Raw genomic sequence first — 24109 nt, 5'->3', positions numbered from 1 at the left:
GTGATGGATGTGGGAGCCAGGGTGTTTTCTGGTCAGCTGTTAAATTGGTGGGGTGATGACCTCTTGACAGGTCTGCCCCGCTCCCAGACTCCAGGCTCCCTACGGACAGGCCTGGGCTTCTAGGTCTTCATCCCCAGATTGTAGCTGACATCAGCAAGGTCTCAGGGGTGTTTGCTGGGTAAACGGGGGGTGAGAAGACCTCGCACTGACACCAGGCCCTTGGGGCTGAATGCTGGCCCCTCCCCTGATTCACAGGGCTTGGCATCGTGCTTCCCCCATATTGAGCCCCTCTTGGGCCCTCCAGCAAGAATGTGGCACTCTGGCCACCCACTTTTAGTTCCCTTAACACCAAAGGGTGTGGCTGGAGGCTGCCTCCTGGCCAGCTTCCTAAGGAGGTGGTCAGAGTGGGGGGGTAAAGAGCAATCAAGCCCCCTATGGCCCCCATCTGCATCCTCGCTGTGGCCCTGGAACAGTCACGATGGAGCAGCCCTGTGGGGCAGGTACCTTCCTGTAAGGCAGGTAGTCTGTGCTCACCAAGGGCACCCAGTGGTTGGGATTCTGGCTCCCACTTCAGCCTCTATGAAACTACACTTCCTGCAGGTGTATAAACCCTCCTTCCTCCCCCCACACTGTCGAGAAAAGTTCAGCAGGCCACATGTAAGGACAGATGGGGGTCCCCTAGTTAGGAAGTGCTGGGGCTGGGATCTGAACCCAGCTCCTCAGACTGCAAACCCCCTAGCCTAATGAGCATCTCCCCTTACCGTCTATCTCACCCTCCCTGTCTCTTGCACAAACAAGTGCACAGATGTACGTGCAAATATAGGCACACGTGTGCCCATGGGCAGACCCACACGCGCACACACACACGCACACACACGCACACACAGTAATCTCGAGCACCCAGGCTCTTCGAGATTTACTCCTGAAGGGATCATAGGATCTTCAGCAGGAAATCATGTTAATACCCGTATTTTCCATTTACATAGCACTTCACATTTTTAGAAATGGTCTCACTTATATTAACTCCTTTAATGATCCCAGGACTGACTTAAAAGTAGCAGCAGGTAACAGGTATCTAACTCGAAATACATAGTGTGTTTACTCTTAGCTTTTAATCCCCACTTAATAAAAGATATAAGCCAGCAGGGCTTCTAGACTAGAGAAGTCCATTCTGGATTGTCCTCACTGAGCTTAGAGGGTGGGAACACAAGCTTTTCCTCCAGAGGCTCATAAAAGAATATCAAACGCCCCCAAGGACCCGGGTAAGGAGGGGATATGGGCAGAGAGGCAGAAGGACTTCAGAGTTATTCCAGAATTCATCTCCAGGAGGCACGGGACTCCACACGGTTCTTTCACATGGGTCCCACCTCAGGCATTGGTTTGGGGGAGGTATGAGCTCTACATTTCGGTTGTCAGGAGTGATTCTCTCAATACTTCTCAAGTTGGCTGCACCACCAGCTAGAAACCCAGACACTGTGCTCAAATACAGGGAATCTGCAAACCCCCTAGCCTAATGAGCATCTCCCCTTACTGTCTCCCCTTACCTAGAATCTTCTGTGGCTCTTTCTGAGCCTATGTGACTCTTTGGGTCCAGCTGATACAGATTGTTTGTTGTAAGAACATCATTTCCCCATTCTAGAAAGGGCGAAGGGCTAAGAAAGGCCAGACCCCCAAGCCACGTGCCCTATGACCCTGCCCCCAGAGGTCTTTTGTACAAAGCTTCGACGCTCCTCTTCCACCTGGGTGCATCCGCCGAGCATCTGAGCAAGGCCCAGGGTGGAGCAAGGGATATGCAAGGAGCAGGAGGAAGGTCCCTGCCCCTGACACCCTCTCCACATACAAGCCATGGTGAGAGAGCCTGGAGCCAGGTGGTGGACTGAGCCCAGGCAGAGGTACACAGGACAGCCGGGGCTAAGCCACCGGCAGGGAAGTCCAGATACTGCTCTGTGCCCTGCGGAGTGGTAGTCCCGCCCGTGGAGGAACCTGGGCCTGGGGTCTAGCTCAGGTCCAGCAGGGAAAATTAATTTCATCGCGTGGTTCACCCAATGGTCCCTGAATATCAAACCAACACCTGTCATAATGTCCTAACCGCAAAGACCACCCACGGGGCATCTTCTGGGGCCCTGTGTGCTCCGGGGAGGGCAAGGAGGGCAGGACGCCTGTGGCCAGTGTCGGGGGGGTTCCCAGAAAGAGAAGGGATCACAGGGTCCTCCGTGGGAGGCTTTGTTATTGTTACCGCCCCCCCCCCCGCCCCCATCAAAGGAAACAAATGGGCAGAAGGAAGAGAAGCCCTCAGCACCTTCCCGCCCCCCTGCCCGGGCCTTCCTCTCAGCGGTGGTGAAGAAAGAAGCTTGGGGCTGACCCTGAGCCGCGATGGTATTTCTCACCCAGTCTACACAGTGCTAGGAGCCCCCCCACCCCGGCCCCCGCCCCAGCTTCTCAGTATGCCAAGTGCCCACAACTGACAACGGATTTGCAGATTTTCCTGGCTCTCTCTGACGGGGGTGATGGGGGGGCAGCCTCAAGCCCACGAAGCACCCCCGGGGCCCATACCTATATTCCATCCCAGGCTGTTTCACACTGTTGTCACCGGCGCACGGGAGGCTCTGCGTGGACAGGTGTCCCAGGCTCCGGGCCACCATGGCCACGGCGCGGAAGCGGCCACGGGAGCCCAGGCTGGGGCTGCTGGCCGCCGGTCGGCCCAGCCGCTCCTCGGGGCCCCGGCCCTTGAGGCTGTGCTCCGAGCACACGAAGGACACCTGCATGCCGAGGCCGGGTGCCCAGCTCCTGGCTGCGTCCCCCTCCTTCCAGGCCTCTAGAAGCCTTCCTTCTCCCAGGATAAGACCTTATCCCAGAAAGCCAGGAAGCCGCGAGGTGTTCCTTCAGGAGTGAGGATTTCCCAAAGCAATGACAGAAAAATCCTGCGCGGTGTCCGAGGGAAGGCAATCAAATGTCCAGAATCCAGTTAGGAAAGATCTCATCAGAGGGAACCCGGAAATCCAGGTGGGCAGGGGGGAGCCATTTCCTCTCCCCTCACATCTTTCTTGGCTCCGCAGGTCCTTCCCTTGCCCTCACCCTGGCCTGGCTCAGGCTGTCCGAGCCCCGAGCCATGCCGGACGCGGCCCCCCGGTGACTGGCTGCCAGTTTACTCCTGACCACCGCGTGACATCGCTGTCCTCCGAGGGAGAAGGGAGGGCGCCTCCCATCAGGGTGGCAGCCTGGGGGCTAGGCAGGCTGCTGCCGGGGGGGTTTCGGGGAGCAGCTGCTTTTCCAGGCTTCCCAGAGCTCAACTCCCGGCTCTGCACACCACGGGCTGTTGGGGCTCCCACCAAGTAAATTAGGTGACCGGTGAGAAGCGCAGGAGGCATCTAGCGATTCATTATTAATGACACGGGATGCACAGCCGCCTGCCCTGGCGGATCCCCGGGAGGCCGGCCCTGGCTGCTCCGGGCTGACAGCCGGCACTCAGACAGGCAGGCGCTGCAGCCGGGAGGACTGCCGAGCTTGCAGGCAGCCGGCCGAGGCCAACTCTAGCTGCTTGGGGTTCGCACCCAGGAAAGTGGGGCTTCCACTAGGGTTTGGTGCAGGGAGAAGCCGAGTCTTCCGAAATGTGGAGAAAAGACTCCTCTGTCCAGATGATATAATGCAGACGACCTGAGCAGAGAGAGCTGGGGGTCGTGGACCAGAGACCTGAGAAGTTTTAGCACTCCACAGTCCTTAGCTCACAGCAGACTCTCAGTAAATACTTCTGGAATGGATGCGTGAATGAATGGATGAAGACAGACACCTCCCCGTTACCCCATCCTCCTTTCCCACACTCATGGGTTCAGGATGAAGCTGGGAGTGAGGCTCTCCTCCTGGAACAAAGATCACGAGGTGTCCTCAAACCCCAGGAGATGCCCCCAGTGGCAGTAGGGGCAAGGTAAGCCCTGGCCAAACTGCTCTTTGGGTTCTTTCTTGCCATGCGGAAGGGGCAGTGAAAGAGAGGAAGAGAGCAGGTGGTTGAGGTCTTATTCAGGCTCTGCTGCTAATTTGCTGTGTGATCACAGGCAGGGGGCTTGCCCTCTCTGGGCCTCCACTGACAAAATAAGGGGTGTGGTCTGAGAAGATGCTCTCTCCCCCAGCTTGGACCCCCAGGGCCCTTCCACACCAGCTGGCTGTCTACCCTCTGCTCCGACAGGACCCAGAGAAGAATCCACCCAAAGATGTTCATGACGAATGGTGCCTGAACTTGTTCTCAGCCCTGGCCCTGCCTTTTTGACACGGATGTTAAGAGTGAAATCTTGTTCCTGTCCTGGCCTCCCTGCTCCTGAGCTGCGCAGCCTAGGGCAAGTGACTTCCTCTCTGAGCCTCGGTGTTCTCTGTGTCCTATGTAGATGACAGAGCATGGTCAGATCACAAATGGTATGTACTCCCATGATCCTGAAGCATGAAGGATTTTTGGAGGTGGGATTCAGTATAGGCCTACTCTACCCCCATCTCTTCACTGGTAACTGTACCCCCTTTTGTCCTCCCCAAGCCTGATGCAGCAGCAGGAGACACCCCCTGAGGATGATACCCAGACCCAGGGACAGAGCTGGGGCCTTTGCCAAGGCAGCCCTGGCAGGTCACAGATACCACCTTCAGAGGCCAGTGGGGGCCCCCTCAGGTCCCAGAGGTCCAGCTCTGCCTTCTTCATTTACCTGCCCACATCAGCCACAGGCCTGCCTGGCCCTCCCTGACCCTCTCGAGTGGCAAGGGCTGGGAAGGTGGAAGGGCAGCCTGCAGGGTTGACCCTACTCAGCAGCTGAGCCCTTCCTCAAGTTGGGCCCTGGCCTTTAGGAAGCCCACAGGCCTGCCAAAGAGGCTGCAGAGGGCAAAGACTCTGCCTCCACTCCTTCCAGGGCTCATGAGCTAATGGTCTAGGGAAAAGCTGCTCAACTACCTGTACCTGCCCCGGATGCCAGGGGAACTTGTTACAAATGCAGATTCCTGGGTCTCATGCTGACCGACTGAATCAGCAGCTCTGGGGCTGGGCCTGGGAAGTTGTGTTTTTATCAAGAGCTTCTAGTGGTGCTGTGCACCTGCTCTAGGGGATGTGGAAATCTCCTACTTCATTTTTCCTTATATATTTCATTTCTCTGTGCTCTGGCAAACTATCAGATCTGGCATCTTACTGTTCCTCAGGGGTTCCTCAGATGGTGTGCTTTAAGCAGCTCCAGGTTAAGTGACATTCACAAAGACTTAGTCACCATAGTGTGTCAAATATCATCTGCCTCACCATACAATCCAGCAATTCCACTCCTAGGTATGTGCCCAGAGAACTGAAAACATAGGCCCACACAAAAAACTTGAACACAAATGTCCATAGCAGCATTATTCATCATAGCCCCAAAGGGGAAACAACCAAAATGTCCATCCGTTGATGAATGGATAAACAAAATACGGTCCATCTATACAACAGAATGTTATTTAGCCATACGAAGGAATGAAGCACCAACACATGCTCCAACATGGATGAACCTTGAAAACGTTATGCTAAGTGAGACAAGCCAGTCACAAAAGGCCACATGTTATATGATTCTGTTTACATGAAAAGTTCAAAATAGGCAAATCCACTCAGACAGTAAGTAGCTTCATGGTTGTCAGGAGTTGCGGGGAGTGATAACTCATGTGGGTATAGGGTTCCTTTTTGGAGAGATTAAAATGTTCTAAAATTGTGGTGATTTTTGTACAACTCTATGAACATACTAAAATCATTGAATTGTACACTTTAAACATATGTATGGTATACGAATTATATCTCAATAAAGCTGTTGCCAAAAAAAAAAAAATGTCATCTGCTTCAAAAGCCTCTGGGCCTTATTCTTGCTGTTCCCTGTGGGAGCACCCTTCCTGTTTCTCTGCCTTGGAAATCCTCCTTACCCTCTGATATCACCTCAGAAACACATGCAGCCAGTCCCCCAAGCACCAGGAACCTGTCCCTTCTCCAGGTGCCACCAACTACGCTCTACCCAGCGATACACCAGCGTGCTAGGAGCCACTTGCTGGTTCCGCTTGGCAAGGAGCACCCCTTCCAGATGTTGGTAGGACTGAGCAGGTCCTGTGCTAGAACCCCAGCCCTCGCTCCATCCCACTGTAATGTATCATGGAAACGGTGGACGTGAATATTTGACCTCAGAACTCCCCGGGGAAGTCCAGGACAAAGAGATGCTGTTCTCAGCAGAGAACTGTCATGGGGAGAAGATGGGCAGGTGGGTGTTTAAAAGCTGGCCAGAGTCCGTAACTTTTCACTTGCCTTAAAACAGGGGTCATGACTTGCAATACTCTTAGGAGGTCACAAGAATTAGACAAGAGTGGAAAAGCTGGAAGCTTAAACCCTTGACCAGAACTTGCCATGATGAAAGGTCATCTCGAAAGGGCCACTCCTTTGGAACGTGTTTAGGTGAGGAGGGTGAACTCTAGACCTGCACTGGTCAACTTGAAATGGGCTTTGAGCAGAAGCATCGAGTGTGGCTGGTGGATTTTGACACGGAACAGTTTTTTGGGGGGTTTTCTGACTCTCTAGTACCTGCTGTTGTTAGAACAGCTAGTTCCTGCTGTGACTCATTAGAGGCATGGCCACCCCAATTAAAAGCTCTCCTCTCTGTCCACAGAATGCCACTACAGAGAGCTTCTTGGAAGAGAAGCTTCCGGCTCAGCCACCTGGGATCCAGCCTGTGTCCCACCTGCCCCGGGAGGGCAGGAGAGACAGGAAAGCTTCGGCCCAGCCAGGCCCGTTCCTCCAAGATGGGGACAGGCTCACAGTGGGAGGTGACGGGCACTATCCCCATCATCCAGAGTGAGGGCCATGGAAGCCTCGAGGCCTGGAGTAGAAGTTCTAAAAATAACTTTTAAGAGCACAGACTGCAATATTCACTCAAGAGTGAGGATGAGGGGCGCCTGGGTGGCTCAGTTGGTTAAGCGCCTCATTCTTGGTTTCTGCTCAGGTCCTGATCTCACGGTCTGTGAAATCAAGCACCGTATCAGGCTCCCCGCTAAGCGTGGAGTCTGCTTAAGATTCTCGCTCCCTCTTCCTCTGCCCCTCCCGCTCATGCTCACTTGCTCTCTAAAACAAGATAGATAAATCTTAAAAAAAAAGAGTAAGGTTGAGCAGCTGCATCCTGCAGAGGCCAGGGTGCCTGCCCGTACCAGCAAGGCTGCCCTGATGGTGCCGAGTGGAGCATGTTTTGCACCCAAAGGTGACTTCCTGCCCCAGGAGAGGGGTGGGGTGGGTGCTGATGAGTTGGGGGCTTCCCCAGTGGATGGGAGGTCCTGCTTCTGAAATTCTCAGCAAAGGGTGCCAGACTGGTGGCCTTCCTGGAGGCGGTGTCGTAAGAGCTGAAGACCCCCGGGGGCTTCCTTCCGGACCTCACACCCCAGTCACGTCTGGCGCTAACGGCCCTACAAGCGGAAAAAGGCTAACTGGCTGCCAGTCAGCTCCTTCCACTTCTTAGCTGATGCCTGGGACAGAGCAGCTATGCTGTGTCCTGAGGTGCTTCTGGCATCTGCAGGAGCGCCTCTGAGACACCGGCCAACACTGAAACAGTGCTCCTGGTGCAGCTGAGTCCCACCACACCCCGCCAGGTGGACGCTGTGCTGGTCTGCTCACACTCGAGGAAGCTGCGGCACGGAGAGGTCGAGCAGGGAGGCGGACGCTGGGTCCGCCCTCATCCACGGAGGCGGCAGGCTGGGAGGTGAGCAGTGTGTCGGGGCCCCTCCCATGGAGGAGCTCCTGCTCTCAGACCCTCGGGTTAAAGGGTGAGGGCTGGGGGTCCGTCCCGGGGGACTGCCTGGCGCTGCCTGTGGATTGGATCGGGCTGTGCCGACTCCTGCCTTTCCAGGTGGATGACGCAGAACCCACCCCCTGGTCCTCATCCTTGCTCATCCTTACACACCTGTCCTGCCCACTCGTCCTTGGAGACACAACTGTCCTGCCCACCCGTCCTCGGAGACACAGCTGTCCTGCCCACTCGTCCTTGGAGACACAACTGTCCTGCCCACCTGTCCTCGGAGACACACCTGTCCTGCCCACTCGTCCTTGGAGACACAGCTGTCCTGCCCACCCGTCCTCAGAGGATCAAGAAGAGCCTCCTGGGCGTGGGTCCTCCCAAATCTCGGGGTGGAGGCCTGGGGATCTGTACGGCTAACAGACATGCCCCCTGATTTCCGAGGCCAGGCTGACCGGGGAGACACCGGTTACAGAGAACCCAGTGGAGGTGTTCGGATTGCTGTGGCCCCTCCTGCTCCATGCGGGAGGGGGGCTGGTCTGCTGACACCCTGGTCCTGGTCAGCCCTCCACGGAGACCCACGAGACACCCCACGCCTGCTGTCCTCCCAGCCCCTGTTCGTGTCAGGGCAGCTCTTCCTGAACGACCAGCTGGTCTCGCCACCTCCCTCCCTGCCACACCTGCTCCTTGTCCACACTGGACGGACGTGGGCTACACCTCCCAGGACAACTGCTTCCAAGACCAAGCTTCTCTCCCGCCAGCGGCCACGCCCAGAGCTCTGAGCTACGTCACGGTCTTACACAGCCCTCCGGACAATTCCGTGAGGAAGTGCCTACAGTCTCCACTTTCCAGATGGGGAACTGAGACAGGGAGGCCAGGTGCCTCACCCAAGGTCACACAGGTACCGTGTGGAGCTGGAATTCCTCCCGGGGCACTCACCCTCGCTCTGGCACCTGTTGTGGGTGGAAATGCATCCCCCAAAAGACATGCTGAGGTCCTGACTCTTCTATCTGTGACTGGGAACTTATTTGGAAGGAGGGTCTTTGTAGATGTCGTCAGGTTACGGTGAGGTGGTACTGGAGTAGAGGGCCCTAAATCCGATGACTGGCGTCCTTATAAGGAGAGAGATTTGGGGACAGACAGACAGGCGCGGAGGGAAAACAGCCATGTGAAGCCGGAGGCCAAGACTGCAGCAGCGTGTCTGTGAGCCATGGGATGCCAGGGCTGGCTGGCAGCCCCCAGAAGCTGGACGAGGCAGGGAGGGAGCGCTCTTCCTCTAGAGCTCTCAGGGGGGGACCAGGCCTGCCCACACCTGGATTTCAGACTTTGGGCCTCCAGAGCTGTGAGAGAGTCAGTGTCTGTTGTTTTAAGCCCCTATTTGTCGTACTTCATTGAAGCAGCTGCCGGAAAGCGATACAGGACCTTTCACAAGGTGGACTCATCCCCCGCTTAGCCTCTGAGACTGGTCCACACACCATCCCTCTCTGGTCTCTGCTCTTTCTCTCCTGCCTCTCCTATTGCCCGCTGTCCTCGGAGACACACCTGTCCTGCCCCCCATCCTCAGAAACACACCTGTTCTGCCGCCCCCTCCTTGGAGACACACCTGTCCTGCCCACTCGTCCTTGGAGACACAGCTGTCCTGCCCACCCGTCCTCGGAGACACACCTGTCCTGCCCACTCGTCCTTGGAGACACAGCTGTCCCGCCCACCCGTCCTCGGAGACACACCTGTCCTGCCCACCTGTCCTCAGAGACACACCTGTCCTCCTGCCTACCTATCCTCCTGCCCATCTGTCCTCTGAGACACACCTGGATTCTCAGCTCTTCCAGGAAGCCCTCTCTGACGGCCCAGCTGCAAGGGATCTCCTGTGAATAACCGAGCAGCTAGGTAGAGTGTGCTCAGTGAACGTGACCACAAACCAAGTACTGCCTGGTGATCGTGCCGGCTCGTGGTAAGAGCCGATGGCCCAGGGTCAGAGCTCGTAGGCACGCAGGCCAGTCCCCCCAACCCCCCCCAGAAGCTGACGACCAAGCCTCCCTGCCCAGGGCCCCCCCGCCCTCCCGGTCTGGGCTGCATTACAGGTGCAGATGCTGCCTCCAGTCCTGTTGTCTAGGAAGCAGCAGGGACGAGACACATTTGCAGGGGAATATTCTGGAAAGGGGGTTAGGGCCAAGACCATTCAACACCGTCCAGCCCGTACCTGCAGAGGCTTGGGATGTTCTTGGTGCTGGGAACAAAGGCTCTGCTCATAGGGGCTGCAGGTAAGAGGGCCAGCAGGGGGTGTGAGGATGACAACGAGACAGGACAGTGGGATTGAGGATGGTCTGGGAGGCCTTTACTAGATCCGGTGCTCGGGAAAGTCTCCCCGAGGACCAAGATGTGATAGACGGGAGGGAGCCAGCCCTGAGAAAACCTGGGGGACCAGAACGTGCAAGGGCCCTGGGAGGGAATGAGCTTGGCGCCTTCCAGGTCCAGAAGGAAGGAGCCTCCTGAGTGGGAGTAAGGGGGTCTAAGCTGAAATCAGAGCAGGCAAGGGCCATGCGGACCTCGAGGGGATTTGGGGTCCATTCCTGGAGCCCTAGGGGGCAGGGAGGAACAGAACGCCTCCAGCCAGCCCGTGGCCGAAGCTGCTGCCGCCTCTGAGGCCACATCTCTGGGACCCCCCCATCGCTACCCCCCAGGTGGGTGCGGGAAGGGGAGCTTCTGCAGGCACTGTGCGGATTTAAAAATTTGATGCATTTTTTTTAAACCACAAGAGTTGAGGAAAGTGAAGAAGCCGTGGAGGAAGTTAACAGGAAAGCTTTTCTCCCAGCTGCGAGCCCAGTTCAGCTGATAAGATGCCCAGGCCGAGGGCACAGCTGTCCCCATGCTCCACCGAGCGGGGGCTTATCTGGAGGCATTATCTTTTTTACATTAATATTTAAGACGGAGTTTAACGGACTGCAGCCCTGCTGCTGGCGGGGACGGTGGCTGTGAAGAGGCATTTATCTGGGATCTTTAATAACTGGGGGCTTTAGTTGCAGAGGCCCCCGTTTTCCCGATAACCACAAACCCCCTGGAGGCAGCAAGATGAAATCCGCCAGATAAAGAAGGAGCCACGTGGGTGTGACAACCTTTGGCCCATCAAAGTCGAAAGGCGCCATGGTTTTCTGTTCCTCTCTGATCCTTGGGAAGCGGGTTTTCCCTGGGTACTTAGCCCCCTGGCTAGTTCCCCACGTTTCAGATGCGGCCCAGATTTTCCTTGGGGTGTCAGGCAAATAAGACATTTGTTCCCGTCTCCCCCACCCCATGTTAGCTTCCTGGGGCTCCCCAAACGGAGCACCACAAACTGGAGCGGGGGGGGCTTCAAAGATCAGAAGTTGATCCTCTCCCAGTTCTGGAGGCCAGAAGTCTGAGATCCAGGTGTGGGCAGGGACGTCTCCCTCCGGAGGCTCCAGGGGATGACCCCCCTGCGTCTTCCAGCTCCTGGTGGCTGCAGGTGTTTCCAACCTCATGGCCACATCCATTCTCTGCCTCCCCCGACACGTGGCCTCTTCCCTGTATGTTGTCATATGGCCTTCTTATAAGGGCGCCAGTCATCGGAGTTAGGGCCCACCCTACTCCAGGAGGGCCTCATCTTAACTGATTCCAAACTCAATGACCCTATTTCCAAACAAGGCCACATTCTGGGGTTCAGCATGGACACAATTCACCCCAGTGCACCTGCCATCATGAACTGTATCCACCAGGGAGGGGGCTGCGGTCTTCCCAGGGGAAGAGGATGAGCTCCAGCGGCTCTGCTTCGTCCTGTTGCCCTCCACCTTCCTTGCTCCGGCCCAGCCACACCGGCCGGATGTTCCCGTCTCCTTGGCCTGGAAGGTTCTACCCCGCACTGTCAAATGTCCCCTATCCAGATGGTTCGGGTCTCAGCTGTGCCTGGCCTGTCTTACTCCCTTAGGTGGTTACTTGCTTTTTCTCTGCTTCCCTGAACGAGAATGTGCCGTCCACGAGGGTGGGGACCCTGTCCATCTTGTCTGTGTGGCATCTGGAGCCAACAGACCCCCCTTTCTAAAAAGATTTAATTTATTTGAGAGAGAGAGAGAGTTCACGCGTGAGACTGAGCAAGCAGAGGGGGGGCAGAGGGAGAGGCAGACTCCCTGTTGAGTAGGGAGACCAACAAGGGACTTGATCCCAGGACCCTGGGGATCACGATGGAGCCAAAGGCAGACGCTCAACCGTCTGAGCCACCCAGGCGACCTGGAGACAACAGACCCTTAATAAACATCTGCTGAATTAATGACAAGTATCAATGACCAGTGCCCCAACCCCCCCCCCAGTCTCATCTCTCTCTTGAGAAATTTCCATTAGAATTAGGAGCTGTTGGGGCCAAACTAGCTGATACTTTGTCCCTTGCTTACAGCTGGATTTAGAATACAAAACCTTAAGAATTCTGCCATCTAATGGACTCACAGCAGAAGTGCTTTGTTTCTTTAAATGGCAACCACCGGTTCAAACAATGGTCCAGACACACTGTCCATGGGAGCAAATGTTAAAGCAATAGGGCTGGTCTCTGCGCTCCCCTCCAGAGAGCAGCCAGACAGCTCCCAGGGCCTGTGTTAGATGGAAACCAGATCACATACGGGACACCCAATTAAATCCGAACTTCAGACAAACAATGTTTTAGTATAAGTATGACCCAAATATCGTGTGGGATATACGTATACTTAAAAAAAGTTCATTTGAAATTAAAATTTAACAAAGGAACAAAAGCATGCAATTAATAAATGCAAAAGCCAGCTCTGGGGCTCTCCGGCCACTCTCTGAGGCTCTCATTGGAGAAAGTGGGCCGACCGGAGTGCTGCCCCAGATGCTGATTTCAAAGACGAGCCAGCTGAACAGAATGTCCCTCTGAAGTTCCAAGGAGAATGAGCCCTACATGCCTATCACCTGGAGAGCACAGGGGACACCGAATCCACAGCTACCGACGCAAGCTCAGGGGAGGCAGCTACCTCAGAGGCCGCCTGTGGAAAACCTGCCCCACGTGAGGACGGACGGTCCAGCTTAGGGTCCCACAAGAGGGGAGCACATCTTTGCCCCCAGGACGCAGCCCGGGTTTCTGGTGCCAGGACGAACTTACTGTTAGAGGTGACGAGCAGAGAGGCATTTTTGTTAATTCGTGTCTAGCCGGCCCCTAATCATTCATTTGCCCCAGTGATGGTGCAAGAAGGCAAATGAAAACCCCGCGCTTAACCCCCAGTGCTGCAGTGTTTTCAAGAAGGCACGTTCTTTTCCCACGGAGCCCAAGTCCAAGTGGTCACAGTGCTTATCTGGGAGGGCAGGACTATCCTGTGGAGAGCAGACTTTGGTTTTCTTTCATACGTTTCTACGTGGCTGGGCTTTTTTAAAAACATGAACCATTTACCCCAGTGTCCGCTCACGGCACTCTCCGCGCTCCTGGGCGGCAGCTCTCCTGCAGCCCCTGCCGTGTCCAGAGCGCTTCCCGCCCGGCCCCAGCCCGGCCCTTACCGGTACTTCATGCCCGTGTGCCGGGCGGTGCAGCCGTCCAGGGAGAGGCTGTGCATGCGGAGGAAGCTCTCCATGTTCCTGGCCTGCGCGGCCGCCCGCACCTCCCACAGCCGCTGCAGCTCTGGCCTGTCGGTCTGGCGGACGGGGTGCAGGGCCCAGTCAGAGTGACACCTGCTGTTCACGCTCCTCAGGCTCTCGCTGTACGTCATGGACAACATGGTCCCGCCCGGCCTGGGAGCTGCCGCTGTCCAGACGGGAAACGCCGGGTGGCCTTGAGTTAGAGACGGTGCCGCTGCCTCCCCCCCGGTGCCCGGCTGGATGCTGTGCCCGGGGCAGGGGTGCTGCAGACACACGTCCTCCAACCGGAGCGGCCACAATGGGTCTCGGCGCCCGCGGCCGGGCCGCTGGACGAAAACTGCTCCTGGCACCAGACTCTCCGTCCTCGAAGCTGCCCGGCTGGGAATCTGGCTAAGCCACGTCCTCTGCCCTCACAGCCCCGAGACAAGCGCAGGCCAAGCTGCATTCCAGCGCGAGAACTCAAAGGGGCTCCAAATGAAAACAGGGGCAGGAGAGCATGCAGAGAGCCCGGCCCCCCACCGCCAAAGCCACCGCGTCACAGTGCTCCCTGGCGGTGTGCCCAAGGTCGAACCAGGCACGGGGCTGTCTCCCGGAAGGAGTATGCGCCCGCCTGTCACGGAAGCAAACTCTAGGGTGGTGATGCGGGAGGAGGCCGCCCGAGGAAGGCTTACAAAGGGGGACGCGATCCACACACATGTTCTCTGCCTGTAGCAAGTGCCACGGCCCCGGCAGATTCTTTGGGCACCATCCTCCATGATAACTGAGTATGTCACAATCCACACATTTTGCCCCAGACCGAATGGGATGCATGTAAGGACGGGGGCGGGGGGGAGTGACAAGAGAGGGACAGAGGTTTGGTACAGATGGGGAGACGGCAAAGCTGACATGTGAGGAGCTGCTGCTAAATTGTCCTCCTGAGCGAGGACTACCCTCTCGGAAACCAGAAAACAGCACAGATGTCCATCAGCGGGGAAACTGGTTGCGGAAATGAGAGTCCATCCCTGGAATGGAGATCTGTGCAGCCTTCAGGGAGGCTTCTCTGCATGGGCTGAGATGTGATGAATCCTAAGAGACAATAGTAAAGAAAAGACCACACGGCAAGAGGAAGAAGCGTGCGCACAGAATGCTACCATCTGTGTTAACGCACATACGTGAGTGAGTGAACCACGGAGGGCGCTGTGGCCGCGTAGGCACATCCTGCAGTATCTTTGGGCAGCAAGGACATGGTCGCGGGGCCAGGGGTGCCCTACAATTCAGGGACGCCCCCCTGCACGTGACCACAGCCTTCCGCCCTGGCTCGGATGCCTGCAGGGCGGCCCCAGCATCATCACCGAGGACAGAAGTTGGGATGGGAGTTGCTATTTCAGCAGCAGAGCAGGATCCTGGAGGCAGCTGGACGAACCAGCACGGTCCCCACCTCAGCCCCAAGGGCAGCAAGTTCCATCATCCCTGGGAGGGGCCGGGAAAGCTGTCCCGGGAGGTGAGGCCGCTGCAGAGGCCTCAGCTCTGTCCCTGAGGGCAGAGGTGGTGCCCTGGGCTAGCCCCCTCCTTGGGTGAGCTCTCCCCCACCCCCTACCCTGACACTTCCTAGCTCCCTTTCCTGCTGTAATTTTCCTCTACAGCCATATCCTCACCTGACCTGCTAGAGTCTTCTCTAATCGTCTTGTTTGTTGCATCTGATCCCCTGAAGGCAGGTCCAGGAGGGCGAGGACCTTTCCGTCTGCTTTTACCACTGAGGCTCAGTGCCCACCGCAGAGACCGGCCTTCCCTTGCAGTGTCAACAGCACCTCCCTGACTCAGGCCTGAGGCTCTAAGCAGCGTGCCTTCTCCTGAGGGGGCGGGGTGGGCACCTCTGGGGCCAGGACTCCCCTTCACCGTGGCTCAGATCCACAGGGAGGGGGCCTGCAGGGCCCAGGACGTCTGGTGTCCCCCAAGGGTTTAGACTAAGGTCTCTGACGGATGCTAAAGAAGGTAGAGATGTCCCTGGCATGAAAATTCCCATGTCCAGGAGAGTCATTCTGGAGGCAGTGGAGGGGCCCAGGGCTCCAGGATGGGGGCTGTCTTAGGGAATGGGGCCATGGAAGCCCACACACAGCAGCACAGCTCCCTCCCTCCCTGCCTGCTGCCCCCCCCCCCCAGCATACCCAGGGGCGGGGCAGTGTGGGGCAGCTGCTTTAGACATGGCCATGTGGCCGGCTGCCCATCCTGTGTGGGGCAAAGGCGGGCCAATTCTGGTGTCCCCGGGGGTCCCCGTTCAGAGAAGAGCAGCCTGGCAGGCTGGGGCTCCGGCGGTTCTTCCCGAAAAGCAGGACCCACTTCAGACGCACACCTTCCCAGCCAGGCCCAGCCAGGCCGAGATCAATAACCATTAGCTTTCAAGACATTACCCACAAAAAGCAACCTGGTCTGGTTTGGCTCTGGAAGTCCAGCCAAGGTCCTGGGGCTGGGACGGCGGTGTGGCTAAGCACCTAGGTCCTGGCCAGGGGCAGCCCTGTCTGTCACCTACTCAGTGGAACCCATGCAGGCCCCCTGACGGCTCCAAGGCTCAGTCTCTATGTCTGAGAAGTGGGACGAGCAGAGGCTGACTGCACCAGCTGTGCAGACAAGCCTGGGCGGGGGCTGGTGGTGCAGCTGGGAGCAGGCCGCGGGTGGGGAAGTGGCTGCCATCAGTTAGGACACCAGTTAGGATAAGTGGGGTGGGGACAAAAACGGGGTGGAGGAGACAGAGGCCCGAGGGCAGGGCGGGCCTCTGGAGCGGGCACAGGGAGCAGGGGCGTGAATGATACAAGGGAGTGCTTCCGACACCAAACGTCACTAGAAAATGTTGAATGGGATGACTGTAGACATCAATAGCCGACCCCAGTCTTGCACGGAATGTGCATTCCTAATGAGATGGGTGCAGGCAGGGTGCAGCCAGGATTTAGAGGGTGCCGTCTCTGTGGGGGCTGGGGTCTCCTCTGCTTGTGATCTTTCCTTATAGCACACCTCAGGGCGACCTTGGGAGCGGGCCTGTGGGTGTCGCCTGCAGCATGGAGGACGCTCAGAGCCTCCTGCGGTGAGTGTCCCCAAGACACTGGGACAGGCTGGGGCCAGGGGACTCTGAGAGAGGTGGGGCGGGGACAAGCATGGTGGCCCTGGCTGGGGTGGCGGGGTGAGGACTGGTGCCCACGAGGGCGCACAACGCAGGAGGAGCTGGGAAATGTTCCTCCTCTCCTCCAGGGAGGCAAGACCCCACCGAGGAGGAAGGACACAGGAGGCACAGAGGTGCTCTGACATGGTCGGCAGGGCTGCCCGAGGGAGAGGACAGAGTCCGGCCCCCAGACTTCCTCATGCTGGGGCTTATTCCCAGCTTCCTCCCAAGGTGACTGGAGCAGGCTTGGGTAGCTGGAAGAAGGGGTCCCAGGAGGGCACTGCCAAGAGAAGAGAGGGCCCACTGCTGGGGCTCCTGCCTCAGGCCCCTCGCTTTTCAGGGCTCAGGGTGCAGTGACTCTGACCTCACGTTCCTCCTCACCATCTGGCCCCCCCACCCCGTCTCAAGAAAGACCAGCCCCCTCCCTCAATAACCACGGCTAATTACAGGCACCTGCAGGTTCTTCCCGCGCCGGAGCCCGCCTTTTGCAAAGCTATTCTTGTGGAGAGAGGGCTCGGGGGGATTCCCGTAAACGAACACTGAACACTGTGACATGGAAAAAGGAAGGGAAGGCATTGACCTCATGAAGTCAGCTGGGACTGCTACCTCCCCAAAGGGCCTTCCACCTGCAGTTTCTGAAACTGTGGTCTGTTTACTGAAAGCCACCAAAGCCTGAAATGTGAGGTTCGGAAGGAATCCTGAACGGCTCTTTTAAACAGTGACATCGGTCTCCATCTTAGAGAAACCAGGCCAAGTGTCTGAAAGCGGGAATGCGAGGGGAAAGCTGCATCATTCCGGAGCGCGGCTCGAAAATGCACGGCATCGCGTCAGGGTAAACACAAAACCACCTTTGCTCGAGAGAAGTCAGCGAACCAAGGCCCAAACAAGCAGCCCCCGGCTCCCTAAGGCATGTGTTTCCAGACAGACCTTTCTGACAGCCACCCCCCCACCCCCGCTCCGCTGTCATTCGCGGGAAGCCCCCAAAATGCTGAATCTTCATGGTGAACCCAACAAGGTGGAGCTGGATGTCCAGGTCTCCCCAGGACGGGAAGATGGAACGGTCCCCACTGGGCAGGTCTGGGAGGCAAGCACGCTCAAGCGGCAGGATGTCCCTCCCCCCCCACCCCGCCCCCGTCAACTTGCAGCTACCTAGGGCTGGCTTTTTTTTTGGTTTTTTTTGAGGTTTTCTGCTTTGAAAAAATATACAGAGGGTCTAATTTCAGATCAGCCAAATGCATCCCCCAATATAGTCCCCCTGTGACTTCCATTCCTGGGACGCTGTTCCCCCAGCAGCAACCCTGAAGAAGGCGGCTGCCACGGGACTTCTGGAGCTGAGGGGGCCACTCACCTGCCTTCCTGGCGTCTGCTCGTTAAAGAGGACACAGTCTAGTTTACTAGGGTTCACCAGACGCTCTACGGATCTGCCGCACCAGCTCTTTCATTAGGGAGTGTCACTGTCGGACGTCAGAAGCAATTGGTGAATGAGACGCGCCCCATGAGGGTCGAGTTTGGAGGCAGGGAGTCCATTAGTCTATTAGGGCATTTTCAGCTCAGTGAGAGAGGCTGAATTATTCACGAGCGTCTCTTCCCCTAAAAGCCCGGGAAATGCAGTTCTGCGGTGCAGCCTGGCAAGGCCCGATCCTGGCACGCGGGGCTGGGAGGAGGGCGCTGACTGGGGTCCGGACCTTCCTGTGGGCACACTCCCTCACCAGCCCTCCACTGCCCCCCCGAGCGCCAGAGACATGGGCCACAGGTGGGGAGGGGCAGGCCGTGCTTTGGTTATTCGAGGCCAGGACCCAGGGCTCGCAGCTCTGCCCACCATGTTCTGTGTCTGTAGTACGGGGCCGGGGGTCCGTGGAGGATGTGACCACCACCCACAGTGAGGGGGTTGGGGTCTGGCAAGACCTACCCTCAGCAATGCAGACGGACGTCCCTCCTCCCTTCTGCCGGGACGTGACCCAGATTGGTATATCCTATCCTGTCAGTACCTATAACTGGCCAGAAGGTTCTGGATGTCTGCTATTTCAACACCACACCACCACTCCCTCCAGGCAGGGGTGCAGGGACCCTTCCTCACAGGACACATTCTGACCCAGCTTTGGAAGATGCTTTGAGGCTGAACTCAGGGCTGAAGCTATGCTGAGACCCCATTCCAGGGTCACAACCTCAGGGGCACTCCTTGTCATCCTAGGATCCCAAGGAAGTCTCAGCACGACTCTATCTTCCAGCAGGAGGGATTCCGGATGGAGGCTGAGTGGATTCTCCCATGACAAACGTGCAAACAGTGGACACTACCAGGGCGGGGAGTCGCTATCCAGACCCGCGGTAGAAAGCAAACAAAATGGGACGTGGGGTGCAGAGCCTAAGGAACCGGCAGCAAATCGTTACCAGGAAAGACCCCAGTGATGGAACTGGGACGGTTGCTGTCAAAGGCACAAGCCCACCGTGTCAGGTCCCTGGTCTCTATGTCACTGCTGGGTGGTGGCCTCAGCCTGACATACTCTGACACCCCGTCTCCTTTTCCTGGGCTCTGCACCCCTGTCAACTCCACATCCCTCTCAGCACCAGCCATCAGTCACCTGGAGGACGGGGCTCCTGACTTCCTATTCTCCTGCCCTGCTCCCTTTACTCCTCGTCCTGTGGCTCCTGGGGCTCAGCCCTTCTCCATCGTTCCTGAGCTCCCTGCATGCAGCCTTTCCACCTGCCATCTTATTACCTCCCCCAGTGGAGCTCTGATCTCTGCCCTGCTCAAACACCATGGACGGCTCCCCAGTGCCCACTGAATGTAGTCCAAGCTCCTTTGCTTGGCACTCAAGGACCTTCCCTACCTGACCTCCATCTTCCTCTATAGTCTGGCCTCCTGTCACTGTCCATCCCGCCCCCCACCACCTCTTGTTCTTGGCACCTCTCCAAGCTGTGGCTCAGGCATCTACTGGAATGTTCCTCCTGGGCTCTACGCTGAAGACTGCCCAGCCTCCAAGGCCCCCTCAAAGCCCTCATGCTGTCTCCTCCACGAAGCCTTGCCTGACTCACAGTGGGCGGTGCTCACTCCTTCCTCAGAATGCCAACGGCTGTCTGGACTTCTCCCACAACAAGTTCTGCCTTCCAGATATTATTAGTTATTTGGGTTCTGGGGTAGACCGTGTTATGGTTCCATGGCCTTTACCCCTCTCTGCATCACCTGACTATGGTTCTCCTAATGGGGGTGGGGCTATATTTTCCTGCCCTTCGACATCTGGTGTGGTCACAAGACTTACTTTGGCCAGAAGTATGAACAGGAGTGCCAGTGGGCCGCTTCTAAATGTGGGCCTTCAGATGCATGAATGTGCGCCTGTTCTTCCTCTGGCGCTTTTGCCTGGAACAGCCTCTGGTTGAAAAGGACGGGAGGGGGCGCCTGGGTGGCTCAGCCCTTAAGCGTCTGCCTTCGGCTCAGGTCATGATCCCAGGGTCCTGGGATCGAGCCCCACATCGGGCTCCCTGCTCAGCAGGAAGCCGGCTTCTCCCTCTCCCACTCCCCCTGCTTGTGTTCCCTCTCTCGCTGTCTCTATCTGTCAAATAAATAAATAAAATCTTAAAAAAAGAAAGAAAGAAAGAAAAGGACGGGGGGATGAACACCCGGGCCCCACCTGCAGCTCAGGCCAAACCCAGCGGAGCCCAGCCTGGATGACAGTTCATGGAAACAAGAAATACACGCTTCTTGTTGGAGGGCACTGAGTTGGCAGGTTGTTTGTCACATGGCATTCTCCGGAACAGCTGACAGATACAGGGTCTTGCCTCCCTTACTGGTCTGTGAGCTGCTTGAGGGCAGGACGCACACCTCGAACACCTCTGCCCCGTGAGGGGAGGGACCGCACGCCGACTGACCTAACCCTCTGAGGGCTGTGTGGGTGCCCAGATGACAAGGACGCCCCCCTGGGAGCGGCACCCAGGATATTAAACGAAGATCCCACCTCGTTAGAGGTCATCGTCGGAGACCCCACAAGAGATACCTGAGTGTCTATTACAAGAAACCACACTGGAGACGCAAAGGGCGGGACGGTCGGAGCCTGTGGGCATCAGGGACGCGGGGCTGAGAGGCCCAGACGGAGGTCTGCGCATCTGGGGTGCAGTGCTCCAACAGTTTGCCTCGAGGCAGGACAGAGGGTCCCCGGGAGTGCACAACAGGTTGGATCTGTGGGGCCCTGAGGGCCAGCAAGGGGTATGGGACCCTCTTTCGCTTTAGCTCTGTGATACCCCGCAATCTCCTGGGCACCTCCCTCGGCGGGGCCCTTCCGACTGGCGGTCTGGGCCGCGGTTCTGCCGCCAACCGTCTCACTCTTTTCCTCCGGGGCCTCTGAGGACTCAGTTCAGGGGCATGTTTGGTCTCACTGGTCAAATCCTCCTGGGACGAATGTCTCACCCACATTCTTACATACGATGCCCGTCATACATGCGTGACAGCACACGCGTCATCCCATAAAAGCATTTGCAAGCCCAAGTTCAGCTCTAGCTATTTCAGGCAAAATCTTATCCAGCAGAAATTTCAGTCATGTCTTCAGGGCTCTCTGGAAGGAGTGAGACCCTGTGGGAGGCACTGAAGGGGTGGCGAAATTAGCCCGAGGACCCAGGCCCACGGTCACGCTCAGAGGTGCTGGGGCTGCAGGAAGGAAAAGCCATGTGGGTTTTGCAGGGCTGCTGACCCCAGGAGCCAAGGCCCCAGACTCCCTGTGCATGGGCGATAACCAGCCCCTGGCTCTGCACTGGCAGGTGGGCATAGCCCTGGGGAGCTGGTCTAGACAGAGACCTTCCAAGGCATTAATGCCAAGGCACACGCCACACACCAGGGCCCTGCTCCCAGGAGCCACACCGAGTTCCCACAGTCCTGAGGCTGATGGGGCTGACCCATGGCTTGCTTAACCCCGACACTTTCCCGACGGGAGGAAAACGTCAAAGTAAATTCCTGGAGTTACAGACTACCCGAGAAGCACACGTCTTTGTGGCGCACCTCCCCACGCCACAGGTAAGCTGCCCGAAGGAGGAAGGGACTCACCCCGGAGGACTTTGCTGGCTGACCTGCCTTGGCCTGGGCTGCAAGGCAGGGCCCGTCGATGCCATGTCCCTGTGGGGTGCAGCCTTGCACCGAAGAACATGGTGTGCCGATTCACCAACAGGGAGATGCCCCAGAAAACACCAGCAGGTCCAGCCCTGACCCAGGTCACACTGCAGCCCCATGCCCCCGAGAACGTATTGGCCTTTGATTACCCCTTTGATTCCAATCGGTTCAAACCCAAGAGAAGGGGAGAATGGTTGGGTTTGCCCCACCTCGTTTACTGGGATCACCCAAGAAGCACAAACCCGTGGACAACAGACCTGTGGCATCTGCAGCTGGACAAGTGTGAGATTTTAAGGTAGACCCGGTGCGAGCTAAGCAGGGATCACAAGTCCGTTTGCTCCAATCAAAGCAAATTCTAGAGACGAGCACAGACAGTGCGCCCGACTTCACAGTGTTCATCAGGATGTTACATAATGCTGTGTGGGAGGGCACCGCCAGAGAAGCCCAGATTTTCACCAGCTGGGGATTTTCACCGGCACCACCGAGCTGGATGGGCATGGCCCTCCCGCCCGCTCCCCTGCCTTCAGCCTGTGGGGCTTGGGGGAAACGAAGGGCTCGTTACCTGTAAAACTGCAGCTGTCTTTTGGGGCTCCCATACCGAGTACTGCGGACAGCGATGGAGGACAGAGAAAAAGGAGAGAGAGACAGTCCACAATGGGCATTAGCCACGGGGAGGTGCAGGCCGGGAAACACCAGCGGCACCCCACAGCCCGGCCCCACCCCACTCTGCCCAGGGCTGCTGGGAGGATGCGCGCCCAGGTACCAAGTGCTCGGTGGCAGCGCCACCCAGTGGCGCATGGAGGCAGAAGCCCGGTCTGTCCAGCCGGACGCGGGGGCTCCTCCGGTGCCTGGCCTCATTCCCACAAGGGGCAGGGAAGCGAAGACAAGAGGTAAACTTCAGAGTGACAGTCTGTTTGGGTTTTAATGAAGTACGCTTTAGAATGACCGGACAAAACCCTCAAACCAAGAAGTGACCTGTCACCCCACATGCTGGCGAGTCTGCGTGGAACCATGGGGTCATTTTTAGGACTTCGATCAAGGAGGGACACGCCCCTTTCCCTGTGGGTTCTATGGATACTTGCTCTGGGTCAGGCCCTAACAATTACTGGGAAAGGCCCAATGAATCAAGGGCTGACGGGCCCCTGGGGCTCCCCCCCCTGCCAGGTCCATCTTTTGTGACAGCCACGGCCATCTGGGTCCTGGGCTCCATGGATGGGGCAGCAACTATCAGCTGACCGACGCCTTCGCGGGCTCTCCCCGTGGTTCAGTCCGGGCTGCTTTCCACAAGGAAAGACCCAGAGCTGGCTTTGGAACTGGCCTCCAGAGAAGGAAGGCGAGGGTGCCTGGTGAGCCGCTAGCCACCCCACCCTCACCCCCTCCTCCCGGTGCAAGGCTCTGAGCCTCCCTCTAAGGGGGTACATGAGCTGGGGTGTATAAGAAAGATGCAGAAGCTGGGAAGGGTCCCCCCCTCACTTCCAGGCCTGCTACCTCCAGCGGAATCCTTCAGAAGAGTCAGGGATGAGTCTAATCCTGGCTCTATCCCACTGGGAAAATCTTGGGTTTTAAAAGCTTCCATTCCTTCCCTTGGAGAAAGCGCTAGCCTACATGAACCTCAGAGCCCTGTGGGCCTCCCTTGGTCCTTCCCTCTGGATCCAGGGCTGGTGACTGGCCTCGGGGACCCCTTCTCAGAGGCAGGACTGAGCCTGGGAGTGGCCTGGCTGGGTTGGGGGCAGGGGATCACCTGTAGATCATGCCGGGGGAGCCCGTCTGTCGCAGAGAGAGTCGAGCTGGGGAGCCTGTTGTCGATTCCGGATACATGGAGCCGGCCTCACTGGTCCTGACCTGCTCTCTTCTTCACGGAGGGAAGATTCTGGAGGAGAAGCAGAATAGAGGGGTGGTGGTTCAAAAGACCAGTTGGGTTTGCCCAGGAGGCTCTGTGACGGTGAAGGCCCAGTTTGTTGGGTATCTGTACATCCCTCATCAGACAGACAGACCAACCCATGAAGGTTCAGACAAAGCTGATGGTTGGGGTCAGTGGCTCTGTAACAGATTCCTGGTCTCCCACCCCCATGCTTCACAAGGTCGTTCTGCCTCCCCAGCTGCTTTCCTGAGGTTCTGGGAGCCCTCTTCTGGTGGTCCCAGGGGGCATCTGTGGACTTAGAATTTTGGACTGTCTCCACTGTCCCAGGAAGTGGCACCACCATCCCCCAGGCTCATCCTTGATGCTTCAGCTTCCCACCCTCTCCCAGCCCAGTGCTGGCTGGTGTCGCTGTTCAGCTTTCAGGAAGGCAGCTGGTCAGATAACCCTGGCTCCTGGGACTCACGTCCTCCCCGTGGGTGTGACTTGCTCCCGCCCCACAGGTCATGGCACAGGTGACAAGATATCACCTCCGTGATCAGGTGATGCAGACCGTGCCTTCTGTCTTGCTAGCAGGCTCTCTCCCTTGCTGGCTCTGAGAAGCAAGCTGCCATTGCTGGAGAGGGCCGTGTGGCCGGGAACGGAGGCCCTCAGTCTAACTGCCCACAGAGAAGTGAATCCTTCAAGCTGTGTGAACT

General features: G+C 57.4%; 1 protein-coding gene across 4 annotated transcripts in view; it reads right to left on the bottom strand.

Annotated features, from left to right (window-relative positions):
* KCNAB2 (potassium voltage-gated channel subfamily A regulatory beta subunit 2) overlaps positions 1-24109 on the bottom strand; it is an 81542-nt gene that overhangs the window by 26630 nt on the left and 30803 nt on the right. For 2 of the 4 annotated variants that reach the window (XM_044913857.1, XM_044913859.1), the window contains exon 1: positions 2554-2765. In XM_044913857.1, the coding sequence (XP_044769792.1) occupies positions 2554-2765 (212 nt within the window). Of the gene's footprint in view, positions 1-2553; positions 2766-13253; positions 13472-22115; positions 22158-23294; positions 23424-24109 lie in introns of those variants that run through there. The other 2 variants (XM_044913858.1, XM_044913856.1) reach the window with 2 other exon arrangements.

This window comes from Neomonachus schauinslandi, chromosome 4 (assembly GCF_002201575.2).
Source record: "Neomonachus schauinslandi chromosome 4, ASM220157v2, whole genome shotgun sequence".
NCBI lineage: Eukaryota > Metazoa > Chordata > Mammalia > Carnivora > Phocidae > Neomonachus > Neomonachus schauinslandi.
The sequence above is the reverse complement of the archived record's forward strand: the minus strand, read 5'-3'. Positions and strand labels throughout refer to the sequence as shown.